General features: G+C 41.5%; 1 protein-coding gene across 4 annotated transcripts in view; it reads left to right on the top strand.

The window, feature by feature from the left end:
- The window catches only part of KLHL32 (kelch like family member 32), a 454252-nt gene that overhangs the window by 414754 nt on the left and 14602 nt on the right, over positions 1 to 24896 (top strand). For all 4 annotated transcript variants that reach the window (XM_073589527.1, XM_073589529.1, XM_073589525.1 and 1 more), the window contains exons 8-10: positions 1754 to 1812; positions 10970 to 11162; positions 11951 to 12045. In XM_073589527.1, coding sequence (XP_073445628.1) covers positions 1754 to 1812; positions 10970 to 11162; positions 11951 to 12045 — 347 coding nt within the window. The remainder of the gene's footprint in view (positions 1 to 1753; positions 1813 to 10969; positions 11163 to 11950; positions 12046 to 24896) is intronic.

Raw genomic sequence — 24896 nt, 5'->3', positions numbered from 1 at the left:
GTGTAAGCCCTACTGTCCATACACCCATTCAAAGGTATCAGAAGATCCAGAATGTACTAATATAAATTTGCCTATGCTAATATTTCCCCTTCCAACAACCTGAAAAGGAAAAGTTCATAGATTTATTCTGTTTGTACCAAAATTATGACCCTCCTATCAGCATGTTGCTACAGAAATCCAGATTCATCTGACCAGGCAATATTTTTCACCGCGCAGTAATCCAATTTTTGCAATTTCAACTGGAGTCTTGACTTTCAGTTTCCTTTTGTCATAATGGTATTCAAAACTGGTCTGCTGTTATAACCCATCTGTGATATGAAACAATAAGATGTATATTAGGACGTAATAGTTGGAAGAACAACATTGGATTTTTATGTGCAATATGCTGCTTGACTGAGCACCGTCTGTTAATCAAAATGGTTCTTGAAATCCTCTTCTGACCCCTCTCGTCAGAGTTGTTTTCTCTAAGGTTCTTTATTCTCTGGATGTTCTTTCTTGATTACACCATTCTCAGTATACTTTTGAAAATATTGAATTGGAAAACCCAACAAAGTTGGCAGTTGTTGAAATATTGACCCAGGCTAGCCTAGCACCAATGACCATTCCTCATTTGAGGTTGCTTAGATCACTGGATTTTTCTATTCTAATGTCAATTCATACTGAAACTGATCCACAAAAAACTTGCTCAATATACATCAGAAATAAATACAGAGGCGTATTATAATTATTTAGAATTATAGATAACATTAAGTGTTCATTAAACCAAAATTTGCATATCTGAAAATGCTATCTATATATCTGAATACACTATCCCTATAAAAATAAAGTAGCAGTATTCATACTTGTGCTATCTCAATCCAACTACCCCTTAGAACACTGACATATTTTCCTGCCCATTTCGAGTTATATTTACCCTGGACCACTGATTCCTCTGTGTGGGCAAATACATATGATTGAGACAAGGCACTCCTATTAATTGTTGGTGCTCAAGTAGGGTCCCATCCCATAAGGAAGTGACACTGAAGAACTTGGCCCTCGTAGAGCATGAATCAGAGACTCTCCCCATTGTTGCTTAAGTGTATGTATCATTCTGAAATGCTGCTGCAATCCATACTTTTATGGATATAATATACTTTTAAAAGCCGTTGTTGCACCACACATCTCAGATGACTAGTCCAAGAGGCAGGTCCCAAAAGGCTCCTCCTCATGCCACTCCTCAATAAAGAGAGACAGTCTAGCGAAGCGGAGCAAGATGGCATAGGAAGAAACCACCATGAATCTGCCTCTTGGACTAGTTATTTTAGTTTGAGCATCACCGGTCACTATTTAATGTATATTTTCCTGAAACACTCCAGTGCTACAATGTATAACATACAATGCTGGAATAATGTAGCCGGTCTTGTGTGGTTTGGGCACCGTGAATCAGCTGTTAGGGTCACACTACAGCAAACAGTGTTGGAGGGGAGAATTCACATATTTGAGGAGACTATCACCATATTATTTCAGAGCTGAAGTTGGCTTTTTACTGGGATTTTTGTACCTGGGTCCTGCAAATATATTTGCTTTTTGTATAGTGCTTTGGTTTGGCAACTAGAGGGAAAATCATCTATTGCTAGATGGGATGAGCATCAACATCTGTCTGACTTTGCAAGGCGTAGTCAGCAGCACTATATAGACTGCAAACTATGGCGATATTAGAGGTGTAATTGGTGACCGCAGTTTCTAAATATATTCTGAACTTTTGTCATTTCAGGTGGTGTAACTAACACAGCACAATACCAGAACAGACTAATGGTATATGATCCAAAACAGGTAAGTAATATAATGCATATTATCCCCAAGTGAAAAAATATTAATTTTCATGCATTCATTACTTGAGGTATTTTTAGTGGGGGGGTTTTTATGCACAACTCACATGTATTAATATAAAGTGTTTAGCATAAATGATTACACCCTTTGAAAAGTAAGATCTTAATCAATATTTCACTGTACAAAAGAACAGTTTCCAAAAATGTTGACAAGACTAAGTTTCATATTACATTTTTTAACCCATAAGATGAAAATAAGGGTAATAATATTTAACTTTATTACAAAATCTTCAGTTTTACTCAAATTAGTTGATGCAAAAATGAATACACATATCAAAAACTACTACATCTAGTATTTTGCATGACCGCCATGATTTGTAAGGACCTCCCCAAGTGTTCTAAGGATAAATTGAACGAGTTGGCAACACATTGCAACATCTATCTTTTTCCATCCTTCAAGAACGATCTCTTTTAGAGCTTGGATCCTGTATTGAGAGTGATGCTCAACTTGTCTATTCAGAATTCCCCACAGGTATTCGATTTGGTTCAGATCTGGAAATATACTTGGCAACAAAATCACTTTCACCCTCTTCCTCTTTAGAAATGCAAGGGTAGCCTTGTGTGTTTTGGATCATTGTCATGTTGGAAAAGTGGATATCTACCAAGGGAACGGAGTGATGGCAGCATCTTCTCTTTCAATATAGAGCAGTACTTCTGTTAACTCATGACACCATCAATGAAATGTAGCTTCCCAACACCAGCAGCATTCATGCAGCCCCACTTAAAGTCAGTGCCACCATCATGTTTCGCTGTAGGCACCATCCATTTTTCTTTGTACTCCTCACCTTTTTGACACCATACAGTATTGAAGCCATTAGTTCCAAAAACACCTTTATCTTGGTCTCATCACTTCCAAAGTATAGAGTTCCAGTAATTTTCATAATTTTCAGCATGGGCCCTGTCAAGTTGAAGGCAGGATTTTTTGTGAATGGACTTTATGAGAGGCTTCCTTCGTGGATAAGACGACACCCATGAATGCCATTCCTCTGCAGTGTATGCGATATTGTGTCACAGGAAGCACCCCAGTTTGGATTTGTACTTCTTTAACTAATGCAGTGAACTTGCATGCCAATTTTTTTTTAAATTTTTTTTCTCATTGGAAGATTTTCTTGTTTAAGTTTTAACTTCCGTGGTTGACCTGGACATCTTTGTAAGATGGTTGCAGTTCCATCTTTGTTAGATTTATGGATCACTTTTACTACAGAATTCTGACTGATAATTAAAGCTTTGCTGATCTTTTTGTATTCACCTTTCTTGTGTAAAAAAAATACATTTTTTTTACTCCGGGTTTGTGACATTTCTCTTCCATATGGTGCCGTTGATGAGAGTGTGAAATGGGAAAGGTTTTCTTTGTTAAGTAACACTTTTTTTTATAATCAACTGTATGTTTTCTGATAGATGTGATGGGGTGGAGTCATTTATGCTGAGTACTATATTTATGCAAAGATAATTAGCAAAAGAGAGTTTTAAATCTACTGTATATTTGGTGTGACTACCCTTTGTCTTCAAACAGTGCCAATTCTTCTAGGTGCACTTGCACAAAGTCAGGGATTTTGTAGGAATATATTCAGGTGTATGAGTGGCGAATTATATAAATTAGGCGATAATAATCATTTTCATATGTAGATTGAAAAACAGTCATTAACTTTAACATAAACAGCTGTGTAGGAGGCTCAAACTAGGTAAAGGAACAGACAAACTCTGCTAGAAATGTAAATTGTAGAATCAGTTTCATGTCACAGGTAGAGATGAGTGAAAGAGAGAGAGGCTTATAGCAGCCCCCTAGCCCTTACTAGGAACATTTTACAACTCCAAAGCTCAGGTCCCCATTGACTTCTTTGGTGTTCAGATTCGGGTTTAAGTTCGGGTAGAGTTCTGGTACTCGCACCGAACTTTAGACTAAAGTTCACTCAAACCCGATGAACTCAATCATCCACTTGTCCTCTCATCCCTAGTCACAAGTCACTGGAAAACCACAGATCTTCTGTGAGTTTACACTTACTCAAATCCTTCTGTCTCTTTAAATAATCCCAGAGAGACTTGATGATGTTGATATCAGACGTCTATGGGGGTTATATAATCACTTCCAGGACAATTTGTTATTTTTTCATGTCACAGGTCATACTCAATGGCTAGACCAAGCATTGCAACAGGACAAAAGGTAGATATACTGCATTAGCAATATCTCATCTGACAAAAATTGTGTTTCTTTGAGATGTGCTGTTCAAGGTCTTTAGAAGAAGCACCAAGAAATGAGCAATGTTGAGGACCATAGGCACAGTGGTCAGCTAAGACACATCATGCTTACTTCCTTTTAAAATTAGAAGTTGTCCAGCAGTGCAGTCAGCTCAGAACTGGCAGCAACCAGTGGGACCCAGCTACACCTGTTATGAATGAGTCACCGGAGGAGGAAAAAATAAAAAACACAAGCTAAGTCCAGAAAACTGGAGAGGTTGGTAGCTAGCGGATTGCAGACCCCTGATCCTATTCACCACAACTAACAGTAGCCGTGGGGGGTTCCTAGACCCCTCGTCACAGCTGGAGAGCTAAATAAGCTAAATAAGCTCCTTGGCTTACTATCCCTTCCTGGCTGTGACCTTACACTGTTCTCCCATGCTACCCCCCACTACTCAGTCTTTATTCTGTGCCCACTCACACTTTTCTACCCCATATGGTCTCCTCACACTATTGTCTCAAAATAATCTCACATGTTTACCCTTTCACTCTCCATACTGCCTTCTCACACATCCCCCTGATTCCCCATATTGTGTCCACACCCATCCCATCTCTCTCCCAATGCTGTGTCTGCATACATTTTCCCTTCACTCCTCATACAGTTTCCTCATACATCCTTATACATCCTCTTTCCTCATACACCTGGCCCCTTGCTCCTCATATTGTCTTCAAATTTCTTCCCCTCCCCATATTTTGTCTGCATCTGTCCCTTCCTTGCTCCCCAAACTTGTGTTCTCAAATCATCACCCGTTATATTAAATCTCCCCACCACACAGTAAATCTACCTCAGCCCCGTAACACTGAATCTCCCCCAAACAGTAAATACCCCCACAGTAAATCTCCCCTACACAGTAAATCTCACCTCACAGTAAATACCCCCCACACAGTAAACACCCCCACACACAGTAAATCTCCCCACCACACAGAAAATCACTCCTACACAATAAATACCCCCACACATGGTAAATCTCCCCACCACACAGTAAATCTCCACACACATAGTAAATCTCTCCCAGCTCTGTTACACTAAAACTTCCACACACAGTAAATCTCCCCCTACACAGTAAATACCCCCACAACCAGAAAATACTCCCACACACAGTGAACCTCCCCCAGCCCCATTACACTAAATCTCCCCCACACAGTAAATACCCCTACACAATCCACAATCTAGCAAATACCCCCCGGCAGTCAGAGATTCAAATCTAAAAGACTTAAGTACAATTGATCACTGGGAGCTGTCGCGCTGCAGCTGGCTCAGAGAACTGACGACTCCCAGTCCAGGGGGTGGCAAAATGCAGCTGTACTCCGGGCACATACCCTTGATGTTGCTCCCTAGATATGCCTCTGCACTCAACTACAATAGTAGGTGGTGAGTGGTCTTCCTCAAAGAATTGCGACAAAGCAATTCCTTTTAGATCAAAACAATGACAAGTGACAAAACTATACACAGAAAAATAGCATTGAGGGTGCATTAAAATAGGAGAAGGTGCTCCAATCTACTCAGTAAAAATGTGAAATAGTTGGCTGTTTTAGAAGGCAGTTTGATGAAGGGTTTGGGAGTGATACAATAATGAGAGTCTGTAGGCAACAATGAAGCATGGTGGAGGTTCCTTTGCCAGTTTGAGTTTGCATTTCTGCAAATGGAGTCAGGATAAATGCTATCTTCAGTAATGCAAAATAATTCTGAAAATTACATGCTGATGCTTTTCAAACATGCGGTACCATCAATGAGACGTCTGGTTGACTTCCAATTAATTCTACAGCAGGACAATGACTCCAAACTTACAGCCAATATCATTAAGAATTATCTTTAGTTTAAAGAAGAACTAGGAGTCCTGGAAGTGTTAATATTTTGCCTACAGAGCCCTCATTTCAATATCATTGTGTCTGTCTGAGATCATATGAAAAGACAGGATTTCTGCAAGCCTGCTTTCTCCCTAAGATTTGTGGTTAGTGCTCCAAGGTGTTTAGAATAACCTCCCTGCTGAGTTCCTATAAAATTTGTGTACAAGTGTATATAGAAAACTGATACTATTTGAAGGCAAAATTGATTTCAATTTGATTTTATAAATTGATAAAAATAAACTACACTTCTATTTTTGGAAGCATTCTGATTTTGCAGCAGTTTTCCACACATGCCTAATACTTTTGCGCAAACTTCCAGAACAGCAAACAAATCAGCACAAAATTCCATAATCTAAAGAAACATTCAACAGTACAACATAAAAGACAACATAAAATACATGTAACACAGAAATAAACATGCATTTTCAGCATGTGATTTCCCTGGCAATTACTAAGAACATGACTCCATGTGTGAACCGAAGTTAAGAGTTTTAATTTGTGAATTATATATTATTTCCTGCTTTTCCCTGTTTTTTAAGGCGTTAATTATATATTTTCTTTGGTGTCAGTAATATAAAGGCATGCTCGCTGCTCTAAATTCATAAGCTCAAAGCGAAGATCACAGCTATGTCCTTTTCCTCTGCTAATTGTATGGCACGCTATTGCAAGCACACATACAGTTAATAATTGAAACTTTTTTAAATCAGGAAGGCTTCATGTTTGCGCACACAGCCTCATTTTTTCTACATTCTGCTGGCATATTGTTTACGGTGGGCTCTGGCAAACCACATCTGCTTGTACCCGCTCTGAATCTCAATTACTCTATCACTGAGCGCTGGGGCACGGCTTTAAGCAAGGCCTTTGTGGAGAGTCAATAATGACTGCCATCTGCCACCGAGCACAGAGCTACCTGCTAGCAGACAGGCTGCGGTGACCTATGCTCCCCGATCACTGATTAGTATTCAAACACTGCCGTTTTAGCTGTGACCTTGCTCAAACCCCTGTGCCTTGCTGCTTGTGTAGTGCTTCACCTGGCAGGCATTGCAGTAGAGAAAAAGAATGCCGTAATCCGGGGACAGAAGAATACTTTGCAAATCAGATGGCATTTTTATCTTTCTGCCTTGGGAGTTTCTTGCTAACGATGTAAAATTCAATGGTACTTTCCAGTTATTTGTTGGAATCTATGTATTCTGGCCTTCATTTAAGTGGAATGGCGATTATTTGTTAAAAGGTTTTCGGAACAATTTGGGCAAAAAACTGTTTGAAATTTTGTGACTTTTTTTTAACGAGTAGTGGTGGCGCAAAAATTGTAACCACATTTAGCACTTTTACATCAGTCCCAGATAGCTCTGGCAACGTCTTAATAAGTGGGAAGAATTAAGCCAAGGGAGGATGTGGCTGAGTGCAGTTGACACATCGTAATTTACGCCACAAATGTGGCATCAAATACAACAGATATGTATGTACTCCAGGCCCTAAGTGGAGCACATTTCTTGGAGTGGCGCATAGGATCTCAAAGATGTTCCAAATGAAATAAGAGGCATACGCGCTTCATAAAGAATTCGGGACATGATACTCCTGTGCCCGCTTCATCAAGGTTGGCATGCAAAACGGTAACAAAGTACTTGGATCAAAGTACGATCAAAGAAATTGAACTTTTCTGTGAGATTGTGATAAGTATTGCATGTAACGTTTCACTGTGCAAATAAAACTGATGAGAGCTAATGAATGATTACTTGCTAGTAGTGATGAGCGAGCATACTTGTTGCTCAGGTGGACTCCGAGTATTTTAGCGTGCTCGGAGATTTAGTTTCTGTCGATGCAGCTGCCTGATTTGTGGCTGCTGGACAGGCTGAATACATGTCAGGAATGCCTGTTTGTTAGGGAATCCCCACATGTATTCAGGCATACAACGAGATCACCCGAGCAGGAAAACCTGAGCAACGAGTTTACTCACTCATCACTACTTGCTAACATAGTTTTTCATTCCTCACCAAACCACCATATAAGCGATGAGACCATGCATTCATGGTGATTTTGCATGAAACAATATTTGGTAACTTTGGAGAGGGACATCTGGGACACACAAAAGATAGCACGCTGCACACATTTTGGCTTGTGCATTTCCAATTTCTACACTGCCCACACTATAGGTCTATTTACATTGACCGTCCTGCGCTATGATGCGACCACCATGCCTGTTTACACATGCAGACCAAAGTAAACGATACGCACTATGCAAGCTGTACTATTTCGCTGACATAGGCTGCTGTGGTTCTCGGCAGGCAAGTCCTGTTTTCAATGATCCTTTATGCTTCAAAGATCATTTCACCTGATGAACAAGTGTTTTTCTCACTCATCTGGTAATTGGCAGCCCGTTTACAAGGCAAGATAATCATGAAGCTAGTGTTTCCAACAATGCTCGCTCACAATTATCCTGCAATATAAATGCCTCTTATGGCATTTCAATTGCAAAGAGTTAACATGATCCCAGTCATCACCTCCCAAAATCATATTTTAAACCTACTATACAAATACAAAGCAATATATAGTGGCATCGGCCTCTGTACAGTCGCGCCCAAAAGGTTTGAGACCGAATTGGCTTCCACAAAGTCTGCCCTTCAGTTTTTATAGTGACAATTAGTATTAAGTCGTTATTGTTTTAAAGCGTGGTCAGATGAATTGTAAAACTTTGTAGTCATTCCTTTCCATGAAAATTAAGTTACTCAAAAAACACAATGTAATAGTGGCTGCAGAGCGTAATAAAACATGTTTTTTTTCTTTTTAAATTTCACCTTTCTGTTGTGGAGATATTAGCAGTCAAATACTCGTATTTGACACTTAATGAGCTATGTTAATACCACGTTCACATGATCAGTATTTGGTCAGTATTTTACCCCAGTATTTGTGAGCCAAAACCAGGAGTGGAACAATCAGTTGAAAAGTATAATAGAAACCCGTCACCACTTCTGCATTTATCACCCACTCCTGGTTTTGGCTTACAAATACTGATGTAAAATACTGACCAAATACTGAAAGTGTGAACGTGACCTTAGTCCAAGTGGGTGTTATCAGATAGAAACTTATACAGAGAAAAGTACAGGTACCCAGTGAAAACTATATGGTAACACACACTTGGACTTAACTAAACTTAACTGATTAAGTGCCAAATAGTTTGATTGCTAATATTTTCACAACGGAGAGATGAAATAAAAAAAAAACAAAAACCGTTTTACAGCGCTCTGCAAAAATTGGTGAAAGATCCTCTTTAAATAAAAAATAAACAAGTTTGGTCCTGCCAAAAATCAATTGTGGAATTGCGTAGTTTTCACTATTTCACCCCACTTAGAGTCCCCCCCCCCATTACTCAGTAAATTGTATGGTAAAATGAATAGTGTAATTCAAAACTACAACCCATCCCACAAAAAACAAACCCTCATACAGCTATGTGTATGGAAAAATAAAATAGGCCAAACTCACACGTCAGTTTTTCACGTGCGTTATCCGTGTTTTTCATGGATAGAACTCATACCTGTGATAGTGTATTATGTTATGAGGTTAATGTAGAATATAAGGGGTGCTCACTGCTTGGTGGGTTATGGTGCTCTGAAGAAAATTCCAATATAACCAAATAACAGACGTCGGCACTCAAAAAGTCAGGTTTATTACCCAATATATATATCCAAAAATAAGGCTAGAACCACCACCATACAAACATAAGGATAGACCCTAAGAAAAAACAGAAGCACATCTGTTTTTTCTTAGGGTCTATCCTTATGTTTGTTGTTATTTAGTCTATGAGGTTATTCACGCCAATGATTTTTTTTTTCACACATGTGAAATGGAGGCGACATGTCCGATACTGATCCGAGTGTCGGATCAAACTCGACCCTGAAAAAATCAAACGGCAAAATTCACAGCTGGGGGCTGCTATTCTCAGGCTGGTAAGGGGCCATAGATCTTGCCCCCCAGCCTAAAAACAGCAGCCCGCAGCTGCCCAGATTAGATGCGCCCATTCTGGATCTTTGTCGGGTTCTTCCCACTTGCCCTGTAGCGGTGGCAAGTGGGGTCATAAGGGGTTAATGCTCAGTAACAAGCGGTGACGTCACAGAGCCCGGCACCTTACCAGCCTGAGAATAGCAGCCCCCAGCTGTGAGCTTTGCCGGGTTGGTTCACAAACAGAGGGGGTCCCCACGTTGGGTTTTCATTCATTCTTTCTCTCCTGCTCACTGTTGCCGGCAGAGCAGGAGGGAAGAATGACAGCCTCGTTCAGCACCAGCCGCCGGTAAACAGCGCTTACAGTAGCCCTTCTTCCCCGGCGGCTGTACGTGTGGTCCTGATGCGGCACATGGTTGCCACGTGTGCCACACGGATGTACCACATATCCACACGGACATGGAGAGCTCCGGTACCGGAATTATCTGGATGTGTGAGACTGCCCTAAAGGGTATATCTAGCTTTTAAAGTGGAGGTAGTGCTGGTGTAACGCGTCATCATCATCATTTTCTAATTTGTTTCCTGCAGAGCAGCACTCCCAGTGCTCAGGGAACTGTAGCTTGTAGCATTCACTTGAACAAAGTGTCCGGGGCTCACAATACAGGGAAAATAGTGAGGGGGCTCAATAATACACCCCTAAATTTTCAGGATTGTTGGGGTCATAGAATACAATAGGTAAAAAAATGTCCTGGGTGAATATGGTCAAGAAAATTTCTAGTGACAGACAAAAGTATACAATATGTGCAAGCAGCTTGATTGTGCTGAAATGTTTTTTTTTTTGCTCCGATTTTCCAAAATCATTTGTGAAAATTGCATAAAAAATGATGCATTTTTTTCCGTGTTCTCCTGGTATTAAAAAAACATGCAGTGTGATCGCATTGCAAGCACGGAATGTTGCTGAGTTTTTAGGAAATCTACTTTATGCAAAAGCTAAGGTAAAGGAATTGAGTAAATCTTCTGACAGTGAATACATCTGTAACCCCTGCAGGATGCCAAAGCAATTGCTAATTTGTATTTTCCAGAATAAGTGGATTAGTCGCAGCCCGATGCTGCAGAGAAGAGTTTACCACGCCATGGCAGCCGTCCAAAGGAAGCTTTATGTCCTGGGTGGAAACGATTTAGATTACAACAATGATAGGATTTTGGTGCGACACATAGACTCTTACAACATTGATACAGATCAGTGGACGCGCTGCAACTTTAACTTACTCACAGGTGGGTATTTGCCAATGATATTCTGATTTTATATTACTATGTTGTATAATATGTAAATTGTTCATAGTCTTCTGCTATTCCAGTGAAGAACTGGCTGCCATCTGTGGCCTTAGCTTCATAGAATCAACCCATTTTTTTATCCAAAAAAATAGATAAACGCTTAAATGGAATCTGTCACCTAATCTGAGAGCAGTATAAAGTAAAGACCGAGTTCCTGATCCCCCTGATATATCACTTACTGGGCTGCTTGCTGTAGTTTTTATAAAATCACTATTTAATTAGCAGGAGATTATCACTAGAGGACTGGCAAATTTTCTACCTTTAGTCCACTGATTGGTAGCTTTCTGCCTATGCACAGTGTAAACAGAAAATGCCTGCATTCAGAAAACTGGTAGATTTGCATCACATAAAACAGTGATTTGATCAAAACTGCAGTAGGCAGCAGAGTAATATATCACTGGAATCAAGTTCTCTGCCCATGCATCATGCTGCTTTCTGATGACCACCACACCAAACAAATGTAAGAATTACACAAAGTCATGGACTGTTTGATTTCGAAACAGAGAAGGGAGACGTGCAAGTTTGCTCCCCAAATAAAACCGCACAAGTGGACCAATCTCACAGATAACACCAATGTAATGCTCAATGTAGATGAGTTACAGCAGAGGCTGGATAAACTAAATGAATTATCCACATAGTATTCAGTATCCTACATAGATGAAATAATAGTCAATGTAATGATGTACATGTACGTAATTGCCAATTGTTTATTTTTTATTAATATTAAGGGCAAAATGAGTCTGGAGTTGCTGTCCATAATGGAAGAATCTACTTGGTTGGTGGTTACTCAATTTGGACAAATGAACCTTTAGCATGTATACAGGTAAGATGTCTTTCCTATGTGTTCAGAGGTTGTCCTCACTCACATAAGTCCCAATAACGAAAGGTTCATTCCATATGGTACTAATTTCCAGATCTCAAATACGCAATAAGGCCAGTTTCATACATCTGACCTCCACAGTGTGTATGGACCAGCTGAGGGTTTCCGGACTTGAACAGAGCATGTATATGCCACTCGGGCTGTTGAGTTCAGGTTGGAAGACCAGAGACCGGTCCAGACATTGCAGCCTGTACATGGACCATGAACGTTAGATGTGTGGAAACTTTTTCAGAGAGCATTGACATGTGCCAAAAATACATCCTCTAGCCAAATATGTTCTACAACTAATGTCACAGTTTTTGGCTGCAAGGTTTTTTTTGGGAAGCCAACTAACCGATCACCATGTTTTTGGTATTTTGGGAAAGCACTGTCGGAAACCATCACAAGAAAAATACAGGCCACAGTGCTGTCAAGCTCTACAGATGGGACATGCATTAGATATAAATAGCGATGAGGGCAAGTGCTCGTTACTCGGGTATGCACCAAGTATCGCGTGTGCTCGAGTGACGTGCTTGAGTCCCTGTGGCCGCATGTTTTGCGGCTGTTAGACAGCCACAACACATGAAGAGATTCCCCATGTATGTCAGGTAATCTCCGCATGTTTTGTGGCTGTCTAGCAGCCACGAAACATGTGACCGTGGGGACTCGAACATGTCACCCGAGCACCCTAAGCAAACTCGAGTAACGAGCACTTGCACTCATCACTAAGACATATTATTGTAGTAACAGTAGTGAAAATAGAAAAAAACAACAACTTGCTTTAACAGTATAATGATGGATATTGGCCATTTTTGGAGAAATACACACAGTATATTTCTGATTACAGCTCAGCCTCGTATCAATCACCGAGGCGGAGTTGTAATCAGTCGGACAATCTCCTTATTGAAGCCAAGGGTTGGGACTCAGCGGATAAGCTTCATTTCGGACACCAGTCCTCTTCTCTACTTTCCAAGTTCTTTCCTGTATTTTCGAGTGATTGAACATCGACACTTTTGCAGAACTGCAATGATCAGAGCGAATGATTTTTTTTTTCCGCTTATAACCTGGGTTAGCCGTCATTGTTTTTAGCCAGCAGCCTCATCTCGTCTAAGGGCTATCCAGTCAAGTGAGGCAGACTGCATTTTACAGTCAGGATGAAAGAAATCTGAACTCCATGTAAATATACAAACCATACTGCCCAGTGAAGAAATTAGATTATTTTTTGCCTTCTGTATATTTATATCAGTTTTTTTGCACATACTCAATGTAGGTAAGACAGTGCTAGTGATATTTACTAATCAATACCTGCTCTACAGAGTGGATCACCTTCACGGACCTACAGAAATATAGTAGTACATTGTGTAGACAGCCGTTTTATAATACATGCTTCAGAATATCTTCCGCAGCCACAGTTTATTGAAATGCAGTGAGTGTACGCAGCCATTTGTACAGAATGAAACACGGAACATGTATGACAGTAGTTTTAGCTCCTTTGTCTTAAATAGAGGAAAATTGCTCCAAAACATTTGAGTTGGCATTTTGCCAGCAAAGAAAGTTGTCATGCTTTTTCTCATGAGTTACGCTAAGTAATGAGGTTAATATGAATGAAGGAAGAATCTATCACAATTTTAATAGAACACAATCCAGTATGTAATTTCTACTATCACCCTTATTCATTTATCTCCAAATATTTTCTTATTGCTAATGGGTTTCTACATTTAGTGTATTTTTGGTCATAGTGTTTTTATAAGGTCACTAAGAGTTCTGTAGACTTTGATATATTACACAATTTTTGTTATTCAACCTGATGAAGACCCATTTGAGGTTGAAACACGCTGCCTATTGCATGTGTTCAGAATAAAGTATCATTCTTTCCTTACAGTTTTCGGTTTCCCCATTTGTCAATTGACACAGCGCCTCCTGTGTAGGTAATGGAATTTTGGTGTAGTCCCTTTTGTACCGTACATAAGGCCGGAGAAACACTAGCAATTTTAAAGTCAGTCTGATTTTGTTCCTGAAAAGTCAGACGAGTGTCATGCGTTTTTCATGCAAGTACAATCCGATTGTTTTAACACCTAAAATCCTATATACATCTGATTTCCATGCGAATAAGATCCCATTGCAATGTGATTTTAATTTGAGCTTTTACATAGCACAATTCTTTGTCATTTACAATATTCTTCAATAAATATACTGTATATACGGTATATATATATATATATAATGAGAGAGCGAGAGAGAGACTAGATATACAGACAGCTAGATAGATACAAAAACATATATACACTCACTGGCCACTTTATTAGGTACACCTGTCCAACTGTGTGTTAAGACTTAATTTCTAATCAGCCAATCACATGGCGGCAACTCAGTGCATTTAGGCATGTAGACATGGTCAAGACAATCTCCTGCAGTTCAAACCGAGCATCAGTATGGGGAAGAAAGGTGATTTGAGTGCCTTTGAACGTGGCATGATTGTTGGTGCCAGAAGGGCTGGTCTGAGTATTTCAGAAAATGCTGATCTACTGGGATTTTCACGCACAACCATCTCTAGGGTTTACAGAGAATGGTCCGAAAAAGAAAAAAAATCCAGTGAGCGGCAGTTCTGTGGCCGGAAATGCCTTGTTGATGCCAGAGGTCAGAGGAGAATGGGCATACTGGTTCGAGCTGATAGAAAGGCAACAGTGACTCAAATTGCCACCCGTTACAACCAAGGTAGGCAGAAGAGCATCTCTGAACGCACAGTGCGTCGAACTTTGAGGCAGATGGGCTACAGCAGCAGAAGACCACACTGGGTACCACTCCTCTCAGCTAAGAACAGGCATCTGATGGCTACTTTCAGCAGGATAATGCGCCATGTCATAAAGCTCGAATCATCTCAGATTGGTTTCTTGAACATGACAATGAGTTCACTGTACTCAAATGGCCTCCTCAGTCACCAGATCTCAATCCAATAGAGCATCTTTGGGATGTGGTGGAACGGGAGATTCGCATCAGGGATGTGCAGCCGACAAATCTGCGCCAACTGTGTGATGCCATCATGTCAATATGGTCCAAAATCTCTGAGGAATGCTTCCAGCACCTTGTTGAATCTCTGCCACGAAGAATTGAGGCAGTTCTGAAGGCAAAAGGGGGTCCAACCCGTTACTAGCATGGTGTACCTAATAAAGTGGCCAGTGAGTGTATATATATATATATATATATATATATACGGATGCTCCCTGCGATACAGCCCAGAGTATTTTGTCTCTAGTGCACATGAGCACTAATATGTCGTTTAGTGCACCTGGGTCCGGGTTGTGGGTAGCTACGAGAGGTAGCTATCCATTTTCCTTCAGGACCTGCAGGTGTTTCAGGACCTGCAGTGAGGTCATAACCATGTGACCAACCCATGTGATCCATACCTCACCTGTGGGTGTGGTTACAGCTTACATAATGGAGGCTGTGGTTTAGCACATAGTCTGTGACTTGGGAGGTAGAAGGCCTCCTGTGTGTATGGCTCAAAACCGAGCCTCGGGGCCGGACATTGCCCTAGCCTGTGTGCTCACAGGACCTGAGGGAACAAAGCCCAGCTAAGGACTGTTTGTGTTGCTTTTGCCTGCTCTGAAGGCTGGAAACCTTGTGTTGTTGCTTTGGGGTTTATGGAGCAAATAAACCCACATGGACTCTTTTAAAGAAGCATGTCTCCTGTTTTTCCTCCTGCTGCAGCTGATGCTCCTTTTGCATCATTTAATGCTTCAGTGTGGTGTGGCATGGAGGCGATCAGCCTGTTGCACTGCTGAGGTGTTATGGAAGCCTAGGTTGCTTTTGATAGCAGCCTTCAGCTCATATGCATTGTTGGGTCTGGTGTCTCGCATCTTCTGATACTGTTGTTTTTAAACCAGCTATTGGTACTTTTGGCAGTGTGTACAGGTGCCAAGTCCTGCTGGAGAATGAAATTTCCATCTCCAAAAAGCTTGTCAGCAGAGGGAAGCATGAAGTGCTCTAAAATTTCCTGGTAGACATTTGCGCTGACTTTGGTCTTGATAAAACACAGTGGACCTACACCAGCAGATGACATGGCTCCCCAAACCATCACTAATTGCATGAGGACTAGTGTATTGTGAGGAAAGAGGGAGACACAAGCGCAATATAGGGTCTTATCCCACAAAAAAAGTAAGCGGTTTGACAAAAAACTGCTCACCTGGTAGTAGGTATTCAAAGCATGTATAGATAAGGGCTGCTGCAGATCCACAAGTCGGTCACCGACTATCTAAAACAGAGCTCTGCAAAGGAATACGTGGATTTCGTCCGCGCTGCCCAAATGATGAAATTCCAGAAGGTTAATAAGGTTTGACAGTGGTTTATTCTACGCGTTTCAAGGTTTTTTGCAATATTCAGGTATTTCCTGAAGAAGAGGTTGCAAAAAACCTTAAAACGCGTAGAATAAACCACTGTCAAACCTTATTAACCTTCTGGAATTTCATCATTTGGGCAGCGCGGACGAAATCCACGTATTCCTTTGCAGAGCTATGAGGACTAGTGCGACATTTCTACAGCTTGGATTGTGTGCCTCTCCACTCTTCCTCCAGACTCTGGAACCTTGATTTCCAAATGAAATGCAAAATTTACTTTCATCTGAAAACAACATCTTGGACCACTGAGCAATAGTCCAGCTCTTTTTCTCCTTGGCCTAGGTAAGACGCTTCTTGCATTGTCTATTGGTCATGAGTGGCTTGACACAAGGAATGCAACACTTGTAGCCCATGTCCTCGACATGTCTGTGTGTAGTGGCTCTTGAAGCAATGTCTCCAGCAGCATTCCACTCCTTGTGAATTTCCCCCAAATTTTTGAATAGCCTTTTCTTAACAATTTTTTCAAGGCTGCGGTTATCCCGGTTGCTTGTACTCCTTTTTCTGCCACACTTTTTCCCTCCACTCAACATTCCATTAATATGCTTGGATACAGCACTCTGTGAACAGCTAGCTTCTTTAGCAATGACTTTTTATGGCTTATCCTCCTTGTGGAGTGTGTCAGTGACTGCTTTCTGGACATCTGTCAAATCAGCAGTCTTCCCCATGATTGTGGAGCCTACTGAAACAGACTAAGGAATATGTTTAAGCGCTTAGGAAGCTTTTGCAGGTTTTTTTTGTTAATTATTCTAATTCACTGGGTTTTCAAAGGCTGTAAGCCATAATCATCATCATTAATAGAAATAAACACTTGAAATAGAACACTCTGTTTGTAATGACTCTAATATACGAGTTTCACTTTTAGTATTGAAGAACTGAAATGAACTTTTTGAAGATATTCTAATTTAGTGAGAATCACTTGTAAATCTGGCATTGCTGTAACCGTACCGACCCAACAAACAAATTGGTGTTATCATTTTTACCAGACGGTGAACAGCGCAAAAAAATAAAATAAAAACAAAAACTGAATTGCTGGGTTTTGTTCATTCTGTGTCAGCAATCAAAAAATGTACCCCAAGATGTTACCAAAAATCTGCAACTCGTCCTGCAAAAAAAATAAGCCCTCATACAGCTCTGCTCACCAAAAAATTAAAATGTTTCAGCTCTCAAAATATGGTGACAAAAAAAGAAAACTTTTCATAACAAAGCATTTTACTGTGTGATAGAGTCAAAACCAAAAAAAAACCGACATAAATCTGGTATCGCTATAATCGCTCCGACCCGAAGATTAAATCCGCATTATCACTTATTTTTATTTTTGTGCAGTATAAGAATTACTCTTGTACTGCTATTTGTTCATTCTACCTCCCGAAAATTGGAATAAGGTTTGATGCACATTTATCCTGCGCTCTCCGCTGAGCGCTTACATCGGGGTTGCCATGTAAACCACTCGCTTATCAGGCAGATGGAGTCACTTTGGACTGGTCTGTGTTCCAGTGGTGTCCTATCATTGCAGATCTGTGGACACCTAAAAAGATGGATATCACTGGAGCAGATGCCAAACGGAGGGCAAAGGGTCTCCATCTGCCTCATGGTGGGTGATTCCATTGGGGTTTTGTCTGAATTGCATTTTTATGTGATTTACATGGAAACCCAGACTTAAGTGCTCAGCGTAGAACACAAGAATATGATTTCAGCCTTTTTCTGGAAGCAAACGAAAAATGTTATGTACCCCATAATGTTACCAATAAAAACCCTAATTTATCTCACACAAAACCAGTCCCCAATCAGGTCCGTCATCTGTCACTGGAACTATAGGGGTTACTGGGAGAACAACGACTCTGGAAAAACGACATGGCTCCCGCCCCCTCAAATAAAATCGTGTGAACTATGTGCTTACAAATCCAAATGCTCCCCTCCTTCTCAGCCCCACTGTTCCTAAACTACAGTAAGCGGCCACATATTTGGCAATATTGTAATAGAGAGAAGGCACTTAATTTATGGGTGCGTATCACCAGAAAAACAAGCTGGGCACAATGTATGGGGGCTCTACACTATATGGGGGCACAGTGTATGGGTATTAGACTGGCAGATTTGCAATTCTCAAGAAAAAAAAGCCTAACATGGATGTTATAAAATAGTCAGTACAGCCGTAGATGAAATCATTGAGAGGTGCAGTTACTACAATGGGGTCACCTTTGTTCTTTTTCTGTTGTTCTGACACCTTCGGGGCTCTGCAAATGTTGCTCGCAAACTATTCTAGTAAAATCTGTGCTACAAAGCCAAATAGCCCTCCTTCCTCCTCAGCCTTGTGGTGTAGTCCAACAGTAATTTCTGTCAAAATATGGCGCAGCACTGCATTCGTGAGAAATTGCACAAATTGTGGGTCTAGTTTCACCTTTTGACCCTTGTATACCTGACAAATTTGCAGCAAGTACAAAAATTACATTTTCACCACTAAAATGTCTTATTTCCACGTTTCAATGCTATAAAATTAAGTGAGGCACCTATGGGTTCAAAATATTCACTACAACCATAGCTGACTTCCTTGGGGAGTCTAGTTTCCAAGATGGGGTCACTTGTGGGGGGGGGTTCTGCTGTTTTCACATGTCAAGGGCTCTTCAAATGCAACGTGGCATTCACAATTTATCCCAGGCAAATAGAGCTCTTTCCTTTCCTAGCCCTGCTATGTACCCAAGCAGAAGTTTTTGACCACATCTCATCGCATTCAGAATTGCATAAAAAATTTTGGGGTCCATTTTCTCCTGTTAACCTTGTAAAAATAAAAAAAAATGGTAAAAATTGCTAAAAGTAAATTTTTGTGGGTAAATTGTGATTTATTTTTTTTTACTTTCACGGCTCTACGTTATAAACTTCTGTGAGGCACCTGGGAGTTCAAGGTGCTCACCACACATCCAGATACATTCCTTAAGGAGCCTAGGTTCCAAAATGGTGTCACTTGTGGGGGTTTCCACTTTTTAGGCACATCAGAGGCTCCCCAAACGCAACATGGCGTGTGCTAATTATTCCAGCAAGTTTTACATTCAAAAAGTCAGATGGCACGCCTTCTCTTCCAAGCCCTGCCGTGCTCCCAAACAGTGGATTTCCCCACATATGGGGTATCGGCATATTCAGGAGAATTTGCTCAACAAATTTTAGGGTACATGTTCTGCTGTTACCCTTGTGAAAATAACAAGTATGGAGCTAAAGCAACATTTTTGTGAAAAAAGTTAAATGTTCACTTTTCCTTCAGATTGCTTTAGTTCCTGTGAAGCACTGTAAGGGTTAATAAACTTCTTGAATGTAGTTTTGAACACCTTGAGGCTAAGTGCACACGTAGCGGAACTCTTGCGGAAATTACCGCGAGAATTCCGGAATTCCAGTCCGCGGGAAAATCGCATTTTAAATTCCCGCGATTTTCCCGCGGAAAAACTAGCATTTTGCAAGGGTATTTAGCTTGCAAAATGCTAGCGTTTTCCAAGCGATCTGTAGCATCGCTTGGAGAACTGATTGACAGGTTGGTCACACTCGTCAAACACAGTGTTTGACGAGTGTGACCAACTTTTTACTACTGAGGCCGCCTATGCAGCATCAGTAGTAAAAGATAGAATGTAAAAAAAAATAAAAAATGGTGTTATTCTCACCCTCCGACGTCCCGCGCAGCCGTTCCCAGTAATCCTTTGCGAAAATGCCCGCGATGACGTCAGTTCTCGCGAATGACCGCGAGACTTCGCGATCCCGCGAGAACGGACGCCATTGCGGGCATTTTCGCAAAGGCTTACTGGGAACGAGAGCGTGAAGAGAAGCGGGAAGGCTGCACGGGACGTCGGAGGGTGAGAATAACAATATTTTTTATTGTAAATTCTATTTTTTACAGGGATATGGTACCCAAAGCCCGGAGGACAGTCTCCTCTTCTCCGGACCGTGGGTATCATCCGCAATTGTTCTGCTTACTTTCCGCATGGTGGGCACAGCCACATGCGGGAAATAAGCGGAACAATGCATTCCTATGGGTGCGGGATCGCTGCGATTCCGCAAATTAATGAGCATGCTGCGGTTTTTACCCAAAGCGATTCCGCCGCGGTAAAAACCGCAGCATTAGCACAGCATTGCGGAATCCCATAGGAATGCATGGGATGCTTATTTTTCGCGTTTTCGCGGTAAAATCGCACGGTTAAAACCGCTGCGGAAACGCGAAAAAAACGCCACGTGTGAACTCAGCCTGAGAGTTGCAGTTTTTAGAATAGTGTCACATTTTGGTATTTTCTATCATATAGGCCATTCAAAGTTACTTCAAATGTGATGTGGTCCCTAAATAAAAAATGTTTTTGTAAGTTTTGTTGGAAAAATGAAAAATCGCTGTTCAACTTTTAACCCTTCTAACTTCCTAACTAAAAAAATTGTTTCCAAAATTGTGCTGAAGTAAAGTAGACATGTGGAAAATGTTATTTATTAACTATTTTGTGTCATGTAAGGCCGGTTTCACATTAGCGCATTTTCAGCGCGCGCACGGCCGGGGGTAGCTCCGCCCCCGAGCCGGCTCTCTGCCCGGCGTGCCCGCCCCTTGCTTGTAGCGCCGCCTACTAGCGGACAGCGGCGCCTGCGATCGGCGCACCCTATCTTTAGCATAGGGTGCGCAGATCGTGCGCAGGCCGTGCGCTAGTTGCGCTTTGACCTGTGCTGCGCACTTTTGACGGTGCGCCGTGCGCGCCAAAATCAAACTTTTCGGATTTTGGCGCGCACGGCGCACCGTCAAAAGTGCGCAGCACAGGTCAAAGCGCAACTAGCGCACGATCTGCGCACCCTATGCTAAAGATAGGGTGCGCCGATCGCAGGCGCCGCTGTCCGCTAGTAGGCGGCGCTACAAGCAAGGGGCGGGCACGCCGGGCAGAGAGCCGGCTCAGGGGCGGAGCTACCCCCGGCCGTGCGCACGCTGGGGTATCGGCCGATATTCGCGGTATCGGAATTCCGATACCGAGTACCGATATTTTTACAATATCGAATACCGGAATCGGAAGTTCCCATAATGCTATCAGCCAGTTGTGTTAGCCATGTTAACTAATGGCATGGCTGTGATTGGCTGCTGAAATGATGTGATCATGATGCGCGGTCTGTGCGGGCCTGCCGGGGGTCTGTGCGGGCCTGCCGGGGATCTGTACGGGCCTGCCGGGGGTCTGTGCGGGCCTGCTGGGCCCGCACAGACCCCCGGCAGGCCCGCACAGACCCCCGGCAGGCCCGCAAGGACCCCCGGCAGGCCCGCACAGACCCCCGGCAGGCCCGCACAGACCCCCGGCAGGCCCGCACAGACCCCTGGCAGCCCGCACAGACCCTCGGCAGGCCCGCACAGACCCCGCCCGCACACACAGACACGCAGTGTCCGCCCACACTCTTCCCCCCTCCCAAAATGGATGTGCAAGTAAAGAGTTTATTCTAATTCTGATATTTGTGCCCCATTGACTTGCATGGGTTTCTGGTATCGGAATCGGCGATACCCGATACTTTTTGGGTATCGTTCCGATCCGATCCTTCACGATATCGGATGGTATCAGTCAACACTAGTGTTAACCCCTTTAGCGAACCCCTTCGAAAAAAATACAAGGCAAAGACCAATGCTTTATCATCATACCACCGAAAAGTGCAATAACACGCGATCAAAAAGACGGATATAAATAAACATGGTACTGCTGAAAACGTCATCTTGTCCCACAAAAAACGAGCCGCCATACAGCGTCATCAGCGAATAAATTAAAAAGTTATAGCTTGCAGAATAAAGCGATGCAAAAATAATATTTTTGTATATAAAATTGTTTTTATTGCATAAAAGTGCCAGAACATAAAAAAATGATATAAATGAGGTATCGCTGTAATCATACTAACCCCAAGAATAAAACTGCTTTATCAATTATACTAAACGCGGAACGGTGTAAACACCCCCCCAAAAGAACAGCTGCCAAACATAAAAACCTGCTATGAATAGTAAATCAAACCCCCCTTTATCACCCCCTTAGTTAGGGAAAAATAATAAAATTAAAAATGTATTTATTTCCGTTTTCCCATTAGGGTTAGGGTTGGGATTAGGGTCAGGGGTGTGTTGGGTTTAGGGTTGGAGTTAGAATTGGGGGGGTTTCCACTGTTCAGGCACATCAGGGGCTCTCCAAAGGCGACATGGCGTCTGATCTCAATTCCAGCCAATTCTGCATTGAAAAAAGTGCTCCTTCCCTTCCAAGCACTGCCATGCGCCCAAACAGTGGTCAACCCCCCACATATAGGGTATCAGCCTACTCAGGACAAATTGCACAACTTTTGGGGTCCAATTTCTCCTGATACCCTTGGGAAAATAAAAAATTGGGGGCAAAAAGATCATTTTTGTGTAAAAAATATTTTTTTATTTTTATGGCTCTACGTTATAAAGTTCTGTGAAGCACTTGGGTGATCAAAGTGCTCACCACACATCTAGATAAGTTCCTTGGGGGGTCTAGTTTCGAAAATGGGGTCACTTGTGGGGGTTGTCCACTGTTTAGGCACATCATGTGCTCTCCAAATGCAACATGACACCCACAGACCATTTAATCAAAGTCTGCATTCCAAAACGTCACTACTTCCCTTCTAAACCCCAACGTGTGCCCATACAGTAGTTTTCTCCCACATATGGAGTATCAGCCTACTCAGGACAAATTGGACAACAGCTTTTGGGGTCCAATTTCTCCTGTTACCCTTGGGAAAATAAAAAATGTGTTTAGGCACATCATGGGCTCTCTAAATGCGACATGGCTTCCAGCCAATTTTGCATTGAAAAAGTCAAACGGCGCTCCTTCCCTTCCGAGCTCTGCCATGCACTGAAACAGAGGTTCCCTCGCACATATCAGGTATCAGCGTACTCAGGACAAATTGCACAATAACTTTTGCAGTCCAATTTCTCCTGTTACCCTTGGTAAAATAAAAAAATTGGACCTGAAGTAATTTTTTTGTGAAAAAAAGTTAAAAGTTCATTTTTTTTAAACATTCCAAAAATTCCTGTGAAGCACATGAAGGGTTAATAAACTTCTTCAATGTGGTTTTGAGCACCTTGAGGGGTGCAGTTTTTAGAATGATGTCACTTTTGGGTATTTTCTATCATATAGACCCCTCAAAGTGACTTCAAATGTGATGTGGTCCCTAAAAAAAAAATGGTGTTGTAAAAATGAGAAATCGCTGGTCAACTTTTAACTCTTATTACTTCCTAATAAAAAAATATTTTGGTTCCAAAACTGTGCTGATGTAAAGTAAATATGTGGGAAATGTTACTTATTAAGTATTTTGTGTGCCATATCTCTGTGATTTAAGGGCATGAAAATTCGAAGTTGGAAAATTGCAAAATTTTTAAAATTTTCGCCAAATTCCCATTATTTACAAATAAACACAAGTTATATCAATGAAATTTTACCACAATCATGAGGTGCAATATGTCACAAGAAAACATTGTCAGAATCACTGGGATACATGGAAACGTTCCAGAGTTATTACCTCTTGAAGGGACAGCGGTCAGAATTGTAAAAATTGGCCCGGTCATTAATGTGCAAACCACCCTTAGGGGTTAAGACTGGTGGAGGGCTGCAGTGATAGTTGACTTTGTGGAACTTTTTCCCATCTCCCTACTGCATCTGTGGAGCTCAGCCACAGTGATCTTGGGGTTCTTCTTTACCTCTCTTACCAAGGCTCTTCTCCCTCGATTGCTCAGTTTGGCTGGATGGCCAGGTCTAGGAAGACTTCTGGTGGTCCCAAACTTCTTCCATTTAAGGATTATAGAGGCCGCTGCGGTCTTAGGAACCTTGAGTACTGCAGAAATTCTTTTGTAACCTTGGCCAGATGTGTGCCTTGCCACAATTCTGTCTATAGCGCCTTGTCCAGTTCCTTTGACCTCATGATTCTCATTTAGTCTGACATGCACTGTGAGCTGTGAGGTCTTATAGAGACAGGTGTGTGCCTTTCCAAATCAAGTCCTATCAGTTTAATTAAACACAGCTGGACTCCAATGAATGAGTAGAACCATCGCAATGAGGATTACAAGGTAATGGACAGCATGTGACATAAATATGAATGTCTGAGTAAAGGGTCTGAATACTTATGACTGATATTTCAGTTTTTCTTTTTTAATAAATTTGCAAAAATTTCTACATTTTGGTTTTTTTTTTGTCAAAATGGGGTGCAGAGTGTACATTAATGAGAAAAAATGAACTTATTTGAATTTACCAAATGGATGCAATGAAATAAAGAGTGAAAAATTTAAAGGGATCTAAATACTTTCTGTACCCACTGTAAATTTGCAAAAAATTATGATTCAGGCCAAACTCCTGATGGAACAATTAACTATGAGGTAAGACTGTGTTACTTTGGAATCCGTATAGCCCTTTTACTGTCTATAGATTTCTTTATAGGCATGATCAA

The sequence above is a fragment of the Dendrobates tinctorius genome, unplaced genomic scaffold, assembly GCF_039654945.1.
Source record: "Dendrobates tinctorius isolate UK_male_01 unplaced genomic scaffold, ASM3965494v1 ptg000111l, whole genome shotgun sequence".
Taxonomy (NCBI): Eukaryota; Metazoa; Chordata; class Amphibia; order Anura; family Dendrobatidae; genus Dendrobates; species Dendrobates tinctorius.
The sequence above is the reverse complement of the archived record's forward strand: the minus strand, read 5'-3'. Positions and strand labels throughout refer to the sequence as shown.